The sequence below is a fragment of the Xiphophorus couchianus genome, chromosome 17 (assembly GCF_001444195.1).
Source record: "Xiphophorus couchianus chromosome 17, X_couchianus-1.0, whole genome shotgun sequence".
Taxonomy (NCBI): domain Eukaryota; kingdom Metazoa; phylum Chordata; class Actinopteri; order Cyprinodontiformes; family Poeciliidae; genus Xiphophorus; species Xiphophorus couchianus.
This window is the reverse complement of record NC_040244.1, coordinates 5302065-5323161: the sequence shown is the minus strand read 5'-3', so window position 1 is coordinate 5323161 and position 21097 is coordinate 5302065. Positions and strand designations below refer to the sequence as shown.

Genomic DNA, 21097 nt, shown 5'->3' with positions numbered 1-21097 from the left:
CATTACTATACTATTGACGTCGAAATAGAGGTAAAAATGACATACTATACTATGACGTCGAAATAGAGGTAAAAATGACACTCTACTATGACGTCGAAAAAGACGTAAAAATGACATACTATACTATGACGTCGAAATAGAGGTAAAAATGACATACTATACTACGACGTCGAAATAGAGGTAAAAATGACATACTATACTACGACGTCGAAATATTGGTAAAAATGACATACTATATACTATGACGTCGAAATATTGGTAAAAATGACATACTATACTACGACGTCAAAATATTGGTAAAAATGACATACTATACTATGAAGTCGAAAACGACTTAAAATGACATACTATACTATGACGTCGAAAAAGACGTAAAAATGACATACTATACTATGACGTCGAAAAAGACGTAAAAATGACATACTATACTATGACGTCGAAAAAGACGTAAAAATGACATACTATACTACGACGTCGAAATATTGGTAAAAATGACATACTATACTATGAAGTCGAAAACGACTTAAAATGACATACTATACTATGACGTCGAAAAAGGACGTAAAAATGACATACTATACTATGACGTCGAAAAAGACGTAAAAATGACATACTATACTATGACGTCGAAAAAGACGTAAAAATGACATACATGACGTCGAAATAGAGGTAAAAATGACATACATGACGTCGAAATAGAGGTAAAAATGACATACTATACTACGACGTCGAAATAGAGGTAAAAATGACATACTATACTACGACGTCGAAATAGAGGTAAAAATGACATACTATACTATGACGTCGAAAAAGAGGTAAAAATGACATAGTATACTATGACGTCGAAATAGAGGTAAAAATGACATACTATACTATGACGTCGAAAAAGAGGTAAAAATGACATACTATACTATGACGTCGAAAAGAGGTAAAAATGACATACTATACTACGACGTCGAAAAATAGAGGTAAAATGACATACTATACTCGACGTCGAAACTATTGGTAAAAATGACATACTATACTACGACGTCGAAATATTGGTAAAAATGACATTACCTATTTTACTATGAAGTCGAAAACGACTTCTTAAAATGACATACTATACTATGAACTCGAAAAGACGTATAAAAATGACATTACTATACTATTGACTCGAAAAAGACGTAAAAATGACATACTAACTATGACGTCGAAAAAGACGTAAAAATGACATACTATACTATGACGTCGAAAAAGACGGTAGAAAAATGACATACATGACGTCGAAATAGAGGTAAAAATGACATACATGACGTCGAAAATAGAGGTAAAAATGACATACTATACTACGACGTCGAATATAGAGGTAAAAATGACATACTATACTACGACGTCGAAATAGAGGTAAAAATGACATACTATACTACGACGTCGAAATAGAGGTAAAAATGACATACTATACTATGGACGTCGAAAAAGACGTAAAAATGACATACTATATACTATGACTTCGAAAAAAGACGTAAAAATGATATACTATATACTATGACATCGAAAACGAGGGCAAAAATGACATACTATATACTATGACATCGAAAAAGACGTAAAAATGACATACTATATACTATGACATCGAAAACGAGGCAAAAATGACATACTAGATACTATGACATCGAAAAAGACGTAAAATGACATACTATATACTATGACGTCGAAAACGACTTAAATGACATACTATATACTATGACGTCGAAAAAGGTAAAAAGACATACTATACTATGACGTCGAAAAAGAGGTAAAAATGACATAGTATACTATGACGTCGAAATAGAGGTAAAAATGACATACTATACTATGACGTCGAAAAAGACGTAAAAATGACATACTATACTATGACGTCGAAATAGAGGTAAAAATGACATACTATACTACGACGTCGAAATAGAGGTAAAAATGACATACTATACTACGACGTCGAAATATTGGTAAAAATGACATACTATACTACGACGTCGAAATATTGGTAAAAATGACATACTATACTATGAAGTCGAAAACGACTTAAAATGACATACTATACTCTGACGTCGAAAAAGACGTAAAAATGACATACTATACTATGACGTCGAAAAAGACGTAAAAATGACATACTATACTATGACGTCGAAATAGAGGTAAAAATGACATACATGACGTCGAAATAGAGGTAAAAATGACATACATGACGTCGAAATAGAGGTAAAAATGACATACTATACTACGACGTCGAAATAGAGGTAAAAATGACATACTATACTACGACGTCGAAATAGAGGTAAAAATGACATACTATACTATGACGTCGAAATAGAGGTAAAAATGACATACTATACTATGACGTCGAAAAAGAGGTAAAAATGACATACTATACTATGACGTCGAAAAAGAGGTAAAAATGACATACTATATACTATGACGTCGAAATAGAGGTAAAAATGACATACTATATACTACGACGTCGAAATAGAGGTAAAAATGACATACTATACTACGACGTCGAAATATTGGTAAAAATGACATACTATACTATGACGTCGAAATAGAGGTAAAAATGACATACTATACTATGACGTCGAAAAAGAGGTAAAAATGACATACTATACTATGACGTCGAAAAAGAGGTAAAAATGACATACTATATACTATGACGTCGAAAAAGAGGTAAAAATGACATACTATATACTATGACGTCGAAAAAGAGGTAAAAATGACATGCTATACTATGACGTCGAAAAAGACGTAAAAATGACATACTATATACTATGACATCGAAAAAGACGTAAAAATGACATACTATATACTATGACGTCGAAAAAGAGGTAAAAATGACATACTCTAATGACGTCGAAAAAGACGTAAAAATGACATGCTATACTATGACGTCGAAAAAGACGTAAAAATGACATACTATATACTATGACGTCGAAAAAGAGGTAAAAATGACATGCTATACTATGACGTCGAAAAAGACGTAAAAATGACATACTATATACTATGACGTCGAAAAAGACGTAAAAATGACATACTATATACTATGACGTCGAAAACGAGGCAAAAATGACATACTATATACTATGACATCGAAAAAGACGTAAAAATGACATACTATATACTATGACATCGAAAACGAGGCAAAAATGACATACTATATACTATGACATCGAAAAAGACGTAAAAATGACATACTATATACTATGACGTCGAAAACGACTTAAAATGACATACTATACTATGAAGTCGAAAAAGGTAAAAATGACATACTCTAATGACGTCGAAAACGACTTGAAAATGACATACTATACTGACGTTGAAAAAGAGGTAAAAATGACATACTATGACGTCGAAAAAGAGGTAAAAATGACATACTATACTATGACGTCGAAATAGAGGTAAAAATGACATACTATACTATGACGTCGAAATAGAGGTAAAAATGACATACTATACTATGACGTCGAAAAAGACGTAAAAATGACATACTATACTATGACGTCGAAAAAGACGTAAAAATGACATACTATATACTATGACTTCGAAAAAGACGTAAAAATGATATACTATATACTATGACATCGAAAAAGACGTAAAAATGATATACTATATACTATGACATCGAAAACGAGGCAAAAATGACATACTATATACTATGACATCGAAAAAGACGTAAAAATGACATACTATATACTATGACATCGAAAACGAGGCAAAAATGACATACTATATACTATGACATCGAAAAAGACGTAAAAATGACATACTATATACTATGACGTCGAAAACGACTTAAAATGACATACTATACTATGACGTCGAAAAAGGTAAAAATGACATACTATACTATGACGTCGAAAAAGAGGTAAAAATGACATAGTATACTATGACGTCGAAAAAGACGTAAAAATGACATACTATACTACGACGTCGAAATATTGGTAAAAATGACATACTATACTACGACGTCGAAATATTGGTAAAAATGACATACTATACTATGAAGTCGAAAACGACTTAAAATGACATACTATACTATGACGTCGAAAAAGACGTAAAAATGACATACTATACTATGACGTCGAAAAAGACGTAAAAATGACATACTATACTATGACGTCGAAAAAGACGTAAAAATGACATACTATACTATGACGTCGAAAAAGACGTAAAAATGACATACTATACTATGACGTCGAAAAAGACGTAAAAATGACATACTATACTACGACGTCGAAATAGAGGTAAAAATGACATACTATACTACGACGTCGAAATAGAGGTAAAAATGACATACTATACTATGACGTCGAAATAGAGGTAAAAATGACATACTATACTATGACGTCGAAATAGAGGTAAAAATGACATACTATACTATGACGTCGAAATAGAGGTAAAAATGGCATACTATACTATGACGTCGAAATAGAGGTAAAAATGACATACTATATACTACGACGTCGAAATAGAGGTAAAAATGACATACTATACTACGACGTCGAAATAGAGGTAAAAATGACATACTATACTACGACGTCGAAATATTGGTAAAAATGACATACTATACTATGACGTCGAAATAGAGGTAAAAATGACATTATACTATGACGTCGAAATAGAGGTAAAAATGACATACTATACTATGACGTCGAAAAAGAGGTAAAAATGACATACTATATACTATGACGTCGAAAAAGAGGTAAAAATGACATACTATATACTATGACGTCGAAAAAGAGGTAAAAATGACATACTATATACTATGACGTCGAAAAAGAGGTAAAAATGACATGCTATACTATGACGTCGAAAAAGACGTAAAAATGACATACTATATACTATGACATCGAAAAAGACGTAAAAATGACATACTATATACTATGACGTCGAAAAAGAGGTAAAAATGACATACTCTAATGACGTCGAAAAAGACGTAAAAATGACATGCTATACTATGACGTCGAAAAAGACGTAAAAATGACATACTATATACTATGACGTCGAAAAAGAGGTAAAAATGACATGCTATACTATGACGTCGAAAAGACGTAAAAATGACATACTATATACTATGACATCGAAAAAGACGTAAAAATGACATACTATATACTATGACATCGAAAACGAGGCAAAAATGACATACTATATACTATGACATCGAAAAAGACGTAAAAATGACATACTATATACTATGACATCGAAAAAGACGTAAAAATGACATACTATATACTATGACATCGAAAAAGACGTAAAAATGACATACTATATACTATGACGTCGAAAACGACTTAAAATGACATACTATACTATGAAGTCGCAAAAAGGTAAAAATGACATACTCTAATGACGTCGAAAACGACTTGAAAATGACATACTATACTGACGTTGAAAAAGAGGTAAAAATGACATACTATGACGTCGAAAAAGAGGTAAAAATGACATACTATACTATGAAGTCGAAATAGAGGTAAAAATGACATACTATACTGACGTTGAAAAAGAGGTAAAAATGACATACTATGACGTCGAAAAAGAGGTAAAAATGACATACTATACTATGAAGTCGAAATAGAGGTAAAAATGACATACTATACTATGAAGTCGAAATAGAGGTAAAAATGACATACTATACTATGACGTCGAAATAGAGGTAAAAATGACATACTATACTATGACGTCGAAAAAGACGTAAAAATGACATACTATACTATGACGTCGAAAAAGACGTAAAAATGACATACTATACTATGACTTCGAAAAAGACGTAAAAATGACATACTATATACTATGACTTCGAAAAAGACGTAAAAATGATATACTATATACTATGACATCGAAAACGAGGCAAAAATGACATACTATATACTATGACATCGAAAAAGACGTAAAAATGACATACTATATACTATGACATCGAAAACGAGGCAAAAATGACATACTATATACTATGACATCGAAAAAGACGTAAAAATGACATACTATATACTATGACGTCGAAAACGACTTAAAATGACATACTATACTATGAAGTCGAAAAAGGTAAAAATGACATACTATACTATGACGTCGAAAAAGAGGTAAAAATGACATAGTATACTATGACGTCGAAATAGAGGTAAAAATGACATACTATACTATGACGTCGAAAAAGACGTAAAAATGACATACTATACTATGACGTCGAAATAGAGGTAAAAATGACATACTATACTACGACGTCGAAATAGAGGTAAAAATGACATACTATACTACGACGTCGAAATATTGGTAAAAATGACATACTATACTACGACGTCGAAATATTGGTAAAAATTACATACTATATACTATGACGTCGAAATATTGGTAAAAATGACATACTATACTACGACGTCGAAATATTGGTAAAAATGACATACTATACTATGAAGTCGAAAACGACTTAAAATGACATACTATACTATGACGTCGAAAAAGACGTAAAAATGACATACTATACTATGACGTCGAAAAAGACGTAAAAATGACATACTATACTATGACGTCGAAAAAGACGTAAAAATGACATACTATACTATGACGTCGAAAAAGACGTAAAAATGACATACATGACGTCGAAATAGAGGTAAAAATGACATACTATATACTACGACGTCGAAATAGAGGTAAAAATGACATACTATATACTACGACGTCGAAATAGAGGTAAAAATGACATACTATATACTACGACGTCGAAATAGAGGTAAAAATGACATACTATACTACGACGTCGAAATATTGGTAAAAATGACATACTATACTATGACGTCGAAAAAGAGGTAAAAATGACATACTATATACTATGACGTCGAAAAAGAGGTAAAAATGACATACTATATACTATGACGTCGAAAAAGAGGTAAAAATGACATACTATATACTATGACGTCGAAAAAGAGGTAAAAATGACATACTATACTACGACGTCGAAATAGAGGTAAAAATGACATACTATATACTACGACGTCGAAATAGAGGTAAAAATGACATACTATATACTACGACGTCGAAATAGAGGTAAAAATGACATACTATACTACGACGTCGAAATATTGGTAAAAATGACATACTATACTATGACGTCGAAAAAGAGGTAAAAATGACATACTATATACTATGACGTCGAAAAAGAGGTAAAAATGACATACTATATACTATGACGTCGAAAAAGAGGTAAAAATGACATACTATATACTATGACGTCGAAAAAGAGGTAAAAATGACATGCTATACTATGACATCGAAAAAGACGTAAAAATGACATACTATATACTATGACGTCGAAAAAGAGGTAAAAATGACATACTCTAATGACGTCGAAAAAGACGTAAAAATGACATGCTATACTATGACGTCGAAAAAGACGTAAAAATGACATACTATATACTATGACGTCGAAAAAGAGGTAAAAATGACATGCTATACTATGACGTCGAAAAAGACGTAAAAATGACATACTATATACTATGACATCGAAAAAGACGTAAAAATGACATACTATATACTATGACATCGAAAACGACTTAAAATGACATACTATATACTATGACGTCGAAAAAGAGGTAAAAATGACATGCTATACTATGACGTCGAAAAAGACGTAAAAATGACATACTATATACTATGACATCGAAAAAGACGTAAAAATGACATACTATATACTATGACGTCGAAAAAGAGGTAAAAATGACATACTCTAATGACGTCGAAAAAGACGTAAAAATGACATGCTATACTATGACGTCGAAAAAGACGTAAAAATGACATACTATATACTATGACGTCGAAAAAGAGGTAAAAATGACATGCTATACTATGACGTCGAAAAAGACGTAAAAATGACATACTATATACTATGACATCGAAAAAGACGTAAAAATGACATACTATATACTATGACATCGAAAACGAGGCAAAAATGACATACTATATACTATGACATCGAAAAAGACGTAAAAATGACATACTATATACTATGACATCGAAAAAGACGTAAAAATGACATACTATATACTATGACATCGAAAAAGACGTAAAAATGACATACTATATACTATGACGTCGAAAACGACTTAAAATGACATACTATACTATGAAGTCGCAAAAAGGTAAAAATGACATACTCTAATGACGTCGAAAACGACTTGAAAATGACATACTATACTGACGTTGAAAAAGAGGTAAAAATGACATACTATGACGTCGAAAAAGAGGTAAAAATGACATACTATACTATGAAGTCGAAATAGAGGTAAAAATGACATACTATACTGACGTTGAAAAAGAGGTAAAAATGACATACTATGACGTCGAAAAAGAGGTAAAAATGACATACTATACTATGAAGTCGAAATAGAGGTAAAAATGACATACTATACTATGAAGTCGAAATAGAGGTAAAAATGACATACTATACTATGACGTCGAAATAGAGGTAAAAATGACATACTATACTATGACGTCGAAATAGAGGTAAAAATGACATACTATACTATGACGTCGAAAAAGACGTAAAAATGACATACTATACTATGACGTCGAAAAAGACGTAAAAATGACATACTATACTATGACTTCGAAAAAGACGTAAAAATGACATACTATATACTATGACTTCGAAAAAGACGTAAAAATGATATACTATATACTATGACATCGAAAACGAGGCAAAAATGACATACTATATACTATGACATCGAAAAAGACGTAAAAATGACATACTATATACTATGACATCGAAAACGAGGCAAAAATGACATACTATATACTATGACATCGAAAAAGACGTAAAAATGACATACTATATACTATGACGTCGAAAACGACTTAAAATGACATACTATACTATGAAGTCGAAAAAGGTAAAAATGACATACTATACTATGACGTCGAAAAAGAGGTAAAAATGACATAGTATACTATGACGTCGAAATAGAGGTAAAAATGACATACTATACTATGACGTCGAAAAAGACGTAAAAATGACATACTATACTATGACGTCGAAATAGAGGTAAAAATGACATACTATACTACGACGTCGAAATAGAGGTAAAAATGACATACTATACTACGACGTCGAAATATTGGTAAAAATGACATACTATACTACGACGTCGAAATATTGGTAAAAATTACATACTATATACTATGACGTCGAAATATTGGTAAAAATGACATACTATACTACGACGTCGAAATATTGGTAAAAATGACATACTATACTATGAAGTCGAAAACGACTTAAAATGACATACTATACTATGACGTCGAAAAAGACGTAAAAATGACATACTATACTATGACGTCGAAAAAGACGTAAAAATGACATACTATACTATGACGTCGAAAAAGACGTAAAAATGACATACTATACTATGACGTCGAAAAAGACGTAAAAATGACATACATGACGTCGAAATAGAGGTAAAAATGACATACTATACTACGACGTCGAAATAGAGGTAAAAATGACATACTATATACTACGACGTCGAAATAGAGGTAAAAATGACATACTATATACTATGACGTCGAAATAGAGGTAAAAATGACATACTATATACTACGACGTCGAAATAGAGGTAAAAATGACATACTATACTACGACGTCGAAATATTGGTAAAAATGACATACTATACTATGACGTCGAAAAAGAGGTAAAAATGACATACTATATACTATGACGTCGAAAAAGAGGTAAAAATGACATACTATATACTATGACGTCGAAAAAGAGGTAAAAATGACATACTATATACTATGACGTCGAAAAAGAGGTAAAAATGACATGCTATACTATGACGTCGAAAAAGACGTAAAAATGACATACTATATACTATGACATCGAAAAAGACGTAAAAATGACATACTATATACTATGACGTCGAAAAAGAGGTAAAAATGACATACTCTAATGACGTCGAAAAAGACGTAAAAATGACATGCTATACTATGACGTCGAAAAAGACGTAAAAATGACATACTATATACTATGACGTCGAAAAAGAGGTAAAAATGACATGCTATACTATGACGTCGAAAAAGACGTAAAAATGACATACTATATACTATGACATCGAAAAAGACGTAAAAATGACATACTATATACTATGACATCGAAAACGACTTAAAATGACATACTATATACTATGACGTCGAAAAAGAGGTAAAAATGACATGCTATACTATGACGTCGAAAAAGACGTAAAAATGACATACTATATACTATGACATCGAAAAAGACGTAAAAATGACATACTATATACTATGACATCGAAAACGAGGCAAAAATGACATACTATATACTATGACATCGAAAAAGACGTAAAAATGACATACTATATACTATGACATCGAAAACGAGGCAAAAATGACATACTATATACTATGACATCGAAAAAGACGTAAAAATGACATACTATATACTATGACGTCGAAAACGACTTAAAATGACATACTATACTATGAAGTCGAAAAAGAGGTAAAAATGACATACTATACTGACGTTGAAAAAGAGGTAAAAATGACATACTATACTATGACGTCGAAAAAGAGGTAAAAATGACATACTATACTATGAAGTCGAAATAGAGGTAAAAATGACATACTATACTACGACGTCGAAATAGAGGTAAAAATGACATACTATACTATGAAGTCGAAATAGAGGTAAAAATGACATACTATACTGACGTTGAAAAAGAGGTAAAAATGACATACTATACTATGACGTCGAAAAAGAGGTAAAAATGACATACTATACTATGAAGTCGAAATAGAGGTAAAAATGACATACTATACTGACGTTGAAAAAGAGGTAAAAATGACATACTATACTATGACGTCGAAAAAGAGGTAAAAATGACATACTATACTATGAAGTCGAAATAGAGGTAAAAATGACATACTATACTATGACGTCGAAATAGAGGTAAAAATGACATACTATACTATGAAGTCGAAAACGACTTAAAATGACATACTATACTATGACGTCGAAAAAGAGGTAAAAATGACGAAGGACGAAGTTTGGAAGTGTTTAATGGAAAACTGGTTAACTCCCAGGACAAACTAAGGAGCTGCTGAAGGCCAGCGTTCGCAGCGTTATTCAACCGAGTCAACAGTGATTACTTTCATGAGTTTATTTTTGAAATCCCATGTTTTCTGCAATTGAAGACCCAAAGGTCTGTTTCCTAGAGAAATACTATTATTTGTAACTAAGGAGAATTATTGAACTAAAAAAAGAGAAAGACATTTACTTTTGAATTTCAGTTTCATAACAATTAAAACTTTCGTTTTTGAAATAGGTTAAAGCTTTCACAAATTTGAGACTGTTTTTTTAAGGAGTCCAGATTTTACAACTTTGTGTTTTAGGTTTTTGGCAGTCTATTTATTTCAGGCAGAAATGGTTTTTTAATCAAACTACAGACCTGTTGAAAGTAGTTCAGCATAGTCTAACTAGAGATGTAGGAAAAATTACCTGAAAAAAAATAATAGCATAAATCTGACAAATCTTTGCAGTGTTAAATGCTGTGCACTTGTAGTCTTTATACAGCCACATGAGGACAGTGAAGTAAATGTTTGTAGAGAAAGGCTCTTCGGACCGTCCTTCATTGTCTCTTAGTGAGAGGATATGTAGCTTTGATGTTTTCACAGCACAAAAAAAGAAAAAAAAAATAGCTGAAGCTGCAACAAAAGCATTTTCCAGTTGAGCCCAGCTCAACATCAGCATGTTTTTTTACAAAAAGTCTATCAGGACATTGCAGTTGATAGTAAACATCACAGGTGGCAGTTCTGGATTGGCTGTAGCACATTCAGAAAAAAAAACAACAAATAAACTCCTATATGGCAGCACTCATCTCAAAGAATAACACTCTTTATGTAGGAGTCTGAAGTTGCAAGGTGAAGCTAGAGTTTTAAACCAACACAATCTGAAAAACCTAGCTTCTTAGAGAGAAGAGATGCATTTTAACTTTAACTCCTGACCTGTGAAACCTTTTCTGCCCTGAACTCTCTTTATTTTTCCTCCTCAGGGTTCAAAGGGTTCTGAGGCAGTGCGCACGCCCCCTGAAGCCTCAGGTCTAAGAAAATCAGCATGTAAGTCATCTCTTCCTGTCATGTCTGCAATAAATCTGAAGACTGGATTTTTTTTTTTTGACAAATATTGTGAATAACCTTAGATCAGAGTGTGATCCTTGTACAAACTATTGTATTTACAACTCCTGCAGCTGTGAGATGCCAAACAGTTAATGTCTGCACCATAAAACATTCATTTTTACTTAGGCTGAGCTCAAATCTTCACTCTTTTAATGGAATCAATACGGAGCACTGCTTGTTTTTGCAGACATCAATCGAAGACGTCTCTGTCTTGTGTGGCGATGAGCCGGGACTCCCCGTGATGCAAAGTGAAGAAGGATTCTGGTTTCAGTCCCCTCTGCTCCAGGGCCTCTCTGAGACGGACCGGCGGCTCCAGGTAGTACTGCAAGCAGGAGAGACGAGGTGAGGAAGTCTAAACTTAAATTATATTACCAGTTGTCCGACCTCATAATATACAGAGAAAAAAATTGGCAAGGTTTGTATATGTAAGAAAAATTTACCATGAAATGCAAAAACCAGGCACTTAAGAAAACAATATTTACATATTAGTTAAGACTTAAAAATACTATTTCTTTCTACACTATGTGGGAGCCCTTTAATAACTGACCAGTGTTTAATACTGACTAGTAACATTTCAGTAAATAGACCAAATATCTGCCAAAAATTAATGATTATTAATAGATTTTTAAACAGATGAAAATAGGGATCTAGAAAAGTCTGAAATTTTAATAGAACCCCAGTTTAGCTTTTTGTGCTGCTGGAATTTAACTTCAACCAATTAATCGTTGAAAGCTATAGGAGAGAAGCATACGATGCTATTTATAGAAAAATAAAATAGTCAGTGTAGGAAAGAGGCCAAAAAAATCCTTTACCTGGTCCTGTTGTGTGAGTTAACTAATTTATCTGAACCTGCAATAGGACAACCTGAGGTAAAGATCAGGATTATTGGCTTACAGAGCTCAGCTGAGTCACAAAGCTTACTGAGGTTTATGATCATGTAACAACACTGCCTGATGTTCCTGTCTCATTTATCTAAATGTCTAGTATTTAACTCAGTTGGCCTCATTTGTGACGTCATACTGTATCTCTCTTTAGCTCAAAGTCTTAAAGTGAACTCTAGACTAAACAGCAGCACCACTGAGGATCAGAATGTGAATATTTTACACAGGGAGAAAAAGCCACAAGAAACTAACAGCCATTTTAAGACCATCGCAACTTTTTCTATATTCCAGTTCACTTAACAGTCTGGAAATTATAGCATTTGTTCTACACAGTAAGGTCACTAGTGCTGCACTGTAATCTTAAAGTTTCAGAAGATAGAAATGTATGGTTTTATAATAAACACTGGTCAGTTAAAGGGTTCCCACATAGTGTAGAAAGAAATAGTATTTTTAAGTCTTAAATAATATGTAAATATTGTTTTCTTAACCCTGCCATTTTCTTTTTGGGTGTTGTACGAGGTCGAACAACTGGTTATATAATTTAAGTCTAGACTTCCTCACCAAGACCAATTTCTACCATCCTAACAAATGGTAGACATTCAATTTACTCTTAAATTGTGTTGACACTGTATAAACGTAGACTGCGTCTATTTTAACTGAAGACATTACATGTAGTGACTGCTGCTGACTCTTTTCTAATGTCTTACCTCATAGGCGAGGGCGAAGGTCCCCCAGTGTATGGCTACAGACTGTTTGGCCTGAAGGTCTTGATGAATCTGAACAGCCTCCTCTGGATCCACATGCTGTCCCTTCATCACATCCCTGAGGACCCAGCAGGAATTGACAGACGTCCTGCTTAATGCTTATTAAAATGCTGAAACTGAACATTAAGATAGTTTTGTATGTATGTGTATGAAAGGAAACCTTAAACCAAGTAGTACTGGCTTTACATTTGTATTTGTCTGCACATATTAAATAACTTCTATCGTCCATGCGTTCATCTTCAGTCGTATTGATTATTGCAACAGCGTCTTCACAGGTCTGTCCAACAAATCAATCAAACAGCTGCAGCTGATCCAGAATGCTGCTGCTGGCGTTCTCACTAAAACCAGGAAGATAGAGACCATAACACCAGTTTTAAAGTCCCTCCACTGGCTCCCTGTAGCTCAAAGAATAGACTTTAAAATACTGTTGTTAGTTTATAAATCACTGAACGGCTCAGCACCACAATACATTAAAGATCTGCTGTTGTTGTATCAACCTTCCAGACCTCTCAGGTCTTCCGGTTCTGGTTCTGCTCTGCATCCCCAGAACCAGAACCAAACGAGGAGAAGCAGCTTTCAGGATCTATGCACCACATATTTGGAACAAACTTCCAGAAAACTGTAAAACAGCTGAAACACTGACTTTCTTTAAATCACAACTAAAAACCCACCTGTTTGTATTTGAAATGTGATCAATTACAAATTTATGGATGGAACTTGACTTAATGTCGTGTTTTGATTGTTGATTCTATGACTTTGTGTTTCTCTGTTTGATATGATGTAAAGCACTTTGAAATGCTTTGCTGCTGAAATGTGCTATACAAATAAAATTTGATTGATTGACTATGAAACGCATTAGTATGCCCCAGAAGTGCGTTAAGACCTGAAACTCTTTGTGCCTGATCTGCTGCGTGGGAGGATGTGCTACTCTACCTGGGCAGGTACGCTCCAATTGGGATTGCTGCGAGGTCGAATGGCCCAAAGCGGCGTCCGATTTCCTGGAAGGACGGACAGTAGCCTGTGTCGCCGGCGAAGAAGAATCGATGGTTGGGACCCAAAACAGACCAGCTACTCCATAAAGACTGAAAAGAAACAAATAGTTAAATGGCTTCAATTCTGACCATTTTTAGTGCAGCAGAAAATGAAAGAAAGATTTTCATGGAGAGAAGGAGTTTTGCCCTTTTTGTTTAATCTTTCTTCTCCATTTAAAAATGTTGGGCTGCAGACTCTTCAATAAAGTGCTTCTATCACACATTTCTGCTCATTTGTCCAACGATGACATCACAGCACTCAGATCATCAGTGTGGTTTATAAAACCGAACTGATGGCAGTCCCCACACACTACAACATTTACTATCAAGTACCCTGTTATCATCCCACGCTGTCCGTTTGCTCCAGTGCTGAGAGGGCGTGCAGACAAACGTGACGTTGTCGTGACTCGGGACGCAGTTTTCCTCCCACCAGTCCAGCTCCATCACGTTCTCACAGCCCATCTTGGCCAGCCAGTCCATCAATCCCAGGGGCACGAACCTGTTAAAACATGCATCGTATTTCACAGGAACACCGTGGAAGGTGGGGGGGGGGGAACCATTTGGGACACATACCAGCGTAGCTCCCCACCAAAGCGTGTATTAAGGCTGGCAACAGATCCAGCATCCAGGTGATCGTAATGAGAGTGGCTGATGAGGACGGCATCTATCCTCGGCAGCTGTTTGTAGGAGAGGAGGGGGCTGAATAAAGCAAAGTTTGATTCAAAGGATTCTGTTTGTTCACAAAGTAAAAGCGAGAAATGAAAGATCTTCAAACCTGCTCCACTGTGCAGGGGGGTCCTCTGTATCGTTTGGGCCCCATGAACTGAAGAAATGATGCTCTCTGGCTGAAAATGGGGTCGGTCAGAATGTTGACCCCCTCCATTTCGACCAGAACTGTAGCGTGGCCCAGCCAGGTTACCCTCATACCAGCATGAGAGTCCAACGCTTCTGGATTCTGGACAAAGTAGGGCTCCAATACTGGGAGTTCACTGTCCAGGACCTGTGGGAACAGCAGGAGGACAGAAGAAACTTAGACTGACTACAAAAAAAACAACATTTTAAACACACTCATCTTTCAACTATATATTTTTGTATTTGTGTTAACAGCTAAATACTAGGGAGTCTGTTAAGAAAACCTATCAGAGGCTGCAGAGGACAATGACCTTGTAGCTAAAAGTTGCTTTAAAGTTTTGCCTCAGCTGAGCTGAATACAAATGGATGCCACACTTTTCAGGTTTTCATAAGACCAATCATTTTTTCTACAACTTCACAATTGCGTGTTCTTAAGTTATCACATAAAGTCCAATAAATAGACAATATACAAGCAACTGGTGCAAATAAAGAATTCAATGTGTTGCTGAGTGAAAGCAGCCTTTAAGGCCCGATAATCCCTCAATGAAAGCAGCAAAGTTTCCAGAGGCAGCTATAAATAACAGCATGTTGGCTCAGGGCTGTGAAAGATGAGCTTGTGATACTAATTAAGAGCAGAGCGGTAAGCTGACTCCATAAATGTAAGCACCGCAAACTTGGTTCTTCTTTCTCTAGTCCACTGATAAAACATTGTTTTTTTTTTTTTATTTCTGAATTATCTACAGTAAAATAAAGTGACTTGCAGGATTTAACATGCAAGTGGTTTCCCACCTCTTTGCTTGTTGGCACATTGCTGTGATTTTTATCCAGCACCAGAAATCTGAACAGCATAGAGTACGATGGAAAGCGCCACGTTGGCCAGGGGTTTGTCCAGCGACCATGTTTATCCCGACAGGACTTCGTCACCTCCTCCTGCATTCAAAAATAAACACACCTGAGATACAGCATGAACTCTGAAGAGACTTGAATGTTCGGAGTTGGTGAACAGAAGGAGGAGGGTCGTTACCTCCAGTCGGTAGTCCAGACGGAAACTCTTACGGGAAGAGCGGGAGGAGCTGCTCTTCCTCAGTGTTCGAGGATCCACCTTTCCACCTTCAGCACCTTGAGGCAAATCACCATCCTAAATACAAAGAGCAATTTTAAAAGAATTTAAGTGTTGAGAACTTGGCACCAAAATCAGCAGAAACTCATCCTGACATGCATGTTTGTTCAGGATTAAAAGTGTGATGGTTACCTCCACCAGGCCTGTTGTCTCTTCCAGCTCTGCTCTGTCTGAGGATCTTGGTGTCTCCATGTTTCTACCAGCAACACATCTGTAACAGCACACACACAATTACATTACTCCACCTTCACGCCGCTGACTCATTTACCTACAGTTGACAGTTAAGCTGTAATACTTTGCATGTTTTTTTACTACCAGTTCTGTATCCAAATGAAACCTGCTATTTGGTGAGACCACTTAACTACTTCCACTCAAATTCAGAAACCTACCTGTTAAAAGTCGACATTTGCCTCAACTGTTAAATCTGTACCGACGCCGAAGTTGGGAGCAGAAATTGAAGAAGTAATGAATTACCTAATAGCTTTGACAGTTGGTGATATTTTGCAACGGTGGCTGGTCAGTAATTCGTCTGCAAATGTCGGACACAAAGAAATTCTGGAGAAAAATACTTCAGGCAAACAGAGATTTGTCCTCCAGTAAGGAAACAACCCAATGCATAAACCTGAAAGGTTTAGATCAGACCATATGCATGTTAGATGGAACTTAGATCAAGTTCATATTTATAAAAATAAAAAATAAAATGTGATGTTCATTGATGCTGTCCGTCAAATCTGACTGAAATAAAACTGTTTTGTAAAAAGGCACCTGCAAATTTTGATCAATATCTTGCATGCATCGCTTTCCTACCACTGTAAAATTTTGCATAATTTTGTGTTGATCCATGACTGTTAATCTGGACCCATGTTGCAAAGAAACAAACTTCCCTCTCCAGACAGGCAAAGCTGATGGAGACATACAAAAAAATATGCTTATGATGTGAAATGTGGTTCAACACAGTGTTGACTCAGGAGGAAAAAAAATACAGCTCAACAATAATTTCAACAATTTCTGCATTATGCATAATTTAATGTTGATACATAACTTAAAATCCAAATAAAATGGATTAAATATTGTAATTGTAATTGACTTCTAGAAGTACTTTTGGAAGCTACCTGCACAGCTCTGGACTAGACTAAATGCACTCAAAACTTCAGGAAAAGCGTGACAACATTTTGAACGAGTTGCTCATTTTGAGTGAACACCCAAGCAGATCTAATCAAAGCCTCTCATGTTATTTCCTACACTCCCCAATACACCACTCAGTGTTTTCTACACACCCTTACAACTGAAAAGGAAACACCCATGTTGCATTAGAGAAGACACACTATATGCTGAACAGAAGTACGCTATGTGGAGACATATGAACACAGGAAAGGCAACCAAAGCCTCAGCAACACTTTCCCTCTCCAAGCCTTTAGGCTACAGCATCCTGCTGATGCACTCAGCCTCATGAATGGACTGTACACAGACTGTGGGAAAACAATGGTGCATTGTGGGTGAGTGACCTGTGCGGTCAGACAGATGTGCTCAAGTAAACAAGAAACTCAAAACACTCCTCTTAAAACTCCACTCATTAACCAGACAAGTGTCAGAAGAGGAACACTTAGGAAACTGGTGTTAGCAGTTTCCACATGTTAGCCTGCTAGGCGTGCACACATCAACACTTGCAAAAATTCACAACTTATTTATTGATGAATATATTTAAACTGCTCGTCTCATACCAGCAGTAAAATAAATATTAAAAAATATTTATTTTTTAATAAAATATTTTATTTTATTAAAAAATAAAATAAAAGGTTTTAGATACCCGACAAAACAAAGCGCTCGCCGCACATCATTTAAATGCCAGCATCTCCTCAGGCTTCGCAACGGACTACAAAACCCCTTCGTCCGGAAAACGTACCTGAAGAAAAAGCCCAACCAGAACAAGCCCAGCTGCTCCTCTACCGGGCAGCCATGTCTGTTTACGCCGTTTCACCGGGAGTTGGTGGCGTCATTCGGCGCCCGCAGGTTACTTCACCGCCGCGCTGACGGGCAAAGACTAACATGAAGGAGGCGGAAGACCAGGAGGGAGCTTCTCTAGGATGGTGGGCCGAGTTCTGGTGCATTAGGCGTCGCGGTTGGATAACGACTCGGTACCAGCTCCGTTTCTGTGACGTCGGCGGTAAAGCTGCGGTCACGTGACTACCGTGTAAACCCACTGAAGCCCGCAGGAGGTTTAATAAAGGAGCCACTGAATCACATCTCTACTGTTTTCTGTCCCACTGGACTCAAAAAAATTAAATAAATATGCCAAAGCAATATAATATCAAATTTAAAACATGTTTGTGAAGAAAAATCACATGCCATTTTTATGTCTCTTTTGTATTTTCCATTTACATATGAAAAAACACATGCATGTTAAAGTTAAACAGCTAAGTGTTAACTCCATTGTGCTATGTATGTATCCATACACGTGTACTTCAAAAATACACCGGAACATTTTTGTTTCTCTGTCTAACATTGTATGAAACAAACTTAAGGTCGGGAGGATCACCAACATTTAAACTCCCTGCTGATTTAATGCTCTACATCTGTAGCAAACTTCCAAAAAAAAAAAGCAAATATACTCAAACACAAAGTCCCTTAAAGCTAAAAAACCCCCATTGCCTTCAATTAATAACATCTGAAACCTTATTAATTGCAGTTTGTGTTCCAACTTTTCATTACTGTACTGCAATGTAATGTTTTCATCATGTAAAGAGTGTTGAGTTGATGAAATGTGCTACACCAATAAACTTGCCTTGCGTTTAAGTTAACTTTGTATATTTAAAGGAAATGCCTCAGACACATGCCTCAGACACATGACCTTGTGTGTCATCAAGAAGAGACAAAAAGAAAACAGACAATTATCAAGAGGGAAAAACTAGGACAATTTGATGTCTGATGGTGAAATGTCCAAAATGAGCACATCAACTCTGCTGGAGACAATATCCTTACAGCGAAACACATCCCCTAACAAAATGGGATGTGTTAGTCTGAGAAGAAACAATTACTCCAACAATAACAAAGCCAGATTACAGTTTGCCATTGCACTCAAGAACAAACACCTCAAGTCTTTTCACGAAACAAGAATTGAAGTGACAGAACTTAATGACTATCAATGTAATTGGAAAATATGGGTGAGTCTTGCAAGCCTGAGCATGAAAATAAAGCTTATATGGAAATATAGAAACATCAGCAGTTTGGACACACTTGGGTATATTTATACTAAAAATCTGATTTTAACTATATGCAGCAAGGCTCGACTTGAATTCAGGGTAAATATGGCCAATAGCACCACATTAAACTGGGTTTCTTTCCTCGACTAAAGAATGACAAATTAAAACTGGACATAAAAATCAGTGTAATCAGGATTTAGTAGTTCTCATCATTGTGTCTGCAACTGGCCAAGACGTGGCATAAAAAGAGTTTAAATAAATGTATTTTTTCTCTCCTTCAACTGTCTGACACCAGCAAAAACACTGTAAAGCAAAGTCGTTTTAGAGCAATATAAAATCTTTAAATAAATATAAAATGTACTAATCCAATGTCAGCTGATCACACATCCAGTTGCTACTTTCTTTGTACGAAGTGTGACGTCAAAGTATGCTTAGTCCTGACAGCTCAATTCAATAAAACACTAATAAAAACAAAACCACAACAATGAACCGTAGAGCCAGGAATTAGCCCATAAATACAGACATACTGTATATGCAGCAGAAATCCAACTTACCCAGAGGTACTCCACCTGAGGGACACCTGAAGACAATTTAGTCCAACAAGATTTACGAATTTCCGCGGCGAACTCGCGTGGTTAAATTTACGGTTGTAAACAAATATTTGCATATATTTTAAAAACCCGGTTTCCATTCTAACACGCGACGTGCTTTCACGTTTTCATATTAGACCGAAGCAAAGTTTTACATGCAACACTAGTTCAATGTCCGGACAGGAGAAAAAAAACTGCTACTGAACTTCCTGTCAGGAGCATTCACGGACGTCCGGAAATCTGAATTCTTTAACACCCTCCCGAAAAGTTTTAACATTCCGATAAGGAATTGTTTAAACGGACATTTCATGTTAATCATGAAGTGATAGTGACGTTTCACTTTGGACGTCAAGAAATTTCGGTTAAACCGCGATAAAACCTACCTCGTCTATTTTTGAGAACTGAAATAACATTGGTATTCTGAAAAGATCTAACTAAAACAGAAGAAGGAAATTTAATCACT

The 21097-nt window shown here is 35.1% G+C and overlaps 2 protein-coding genes across 7 annotated transcripts in view; one reads left to right on the top strand and one right to left on the bottom strand.

Annotated features, from left to right (window-relative positions):
- Positions 1-14071, top strand: part of gnsa (glucosamine (N-acetyl)-6-sulfatase a) — a 30876-nt gene extending 16805 nt beyond the window's left edge. For 3 of the 5 annotated variants that reach the window (XM_028044296.1, XM_028044294.1, XM_028044293.1), the window contains exons 14-15: positions 12073-12512; positions 13792-14071. In XM_028044296.1, the coding sequence (XP_027900097.1) occupies positions 12073-12124 (52 nt within the window). In that variant the 3' untranslated portion in view covers positions 12125-12512; positions 13792-14071. The remainder of the gene's footprint in view (positions 1-12072; positions 12513-13791) is intronic. The other 2 variants (XM_028044292.1, XM_028044295.1) reach the window with 1 other exon arrangement.
- napepld (N-acyl phosphatidylethanolamine phospholipase D) lies at positions 11294-20845 on the bottom strand. 2 transcript variants are annotated; one of them, XM_028044307.1, is made up of 10 exons: positions 20599-20845; positions 16977-17055; positions 16749-16862; positions 16514-16654; positions 15648-15872; positions 15446-15549; positions 15206-15371; positions 14775-14923; positions 13785-13899; positions 11294-12518 (listed from the first exon to the last, which is right to left on the bottom strand). In XM_028044307.1, the coding sequence occupies exons 1-10, from the start codon at positions 20733-20735 to the stop codon at positions 12387-12389; spliced, it is 1362 nt and encodes a 453-aa protein (XP_027900108.1). In that variant the 5' UTR covers positions 20736-20845; the 3' UTR covers positions 11294-12386. The 2 variants fall into 2 exon arrangements, with proteins under 2 accessions (XP_027900108.1, XP_027900109.1); XM_028044308.1 differs by lacking the exon at positions 20599-20845 and adding an exon at positions 18748-19019.
- Between the last annotated feature and the right edge of the window lie 252 nt (positions 20846-21097).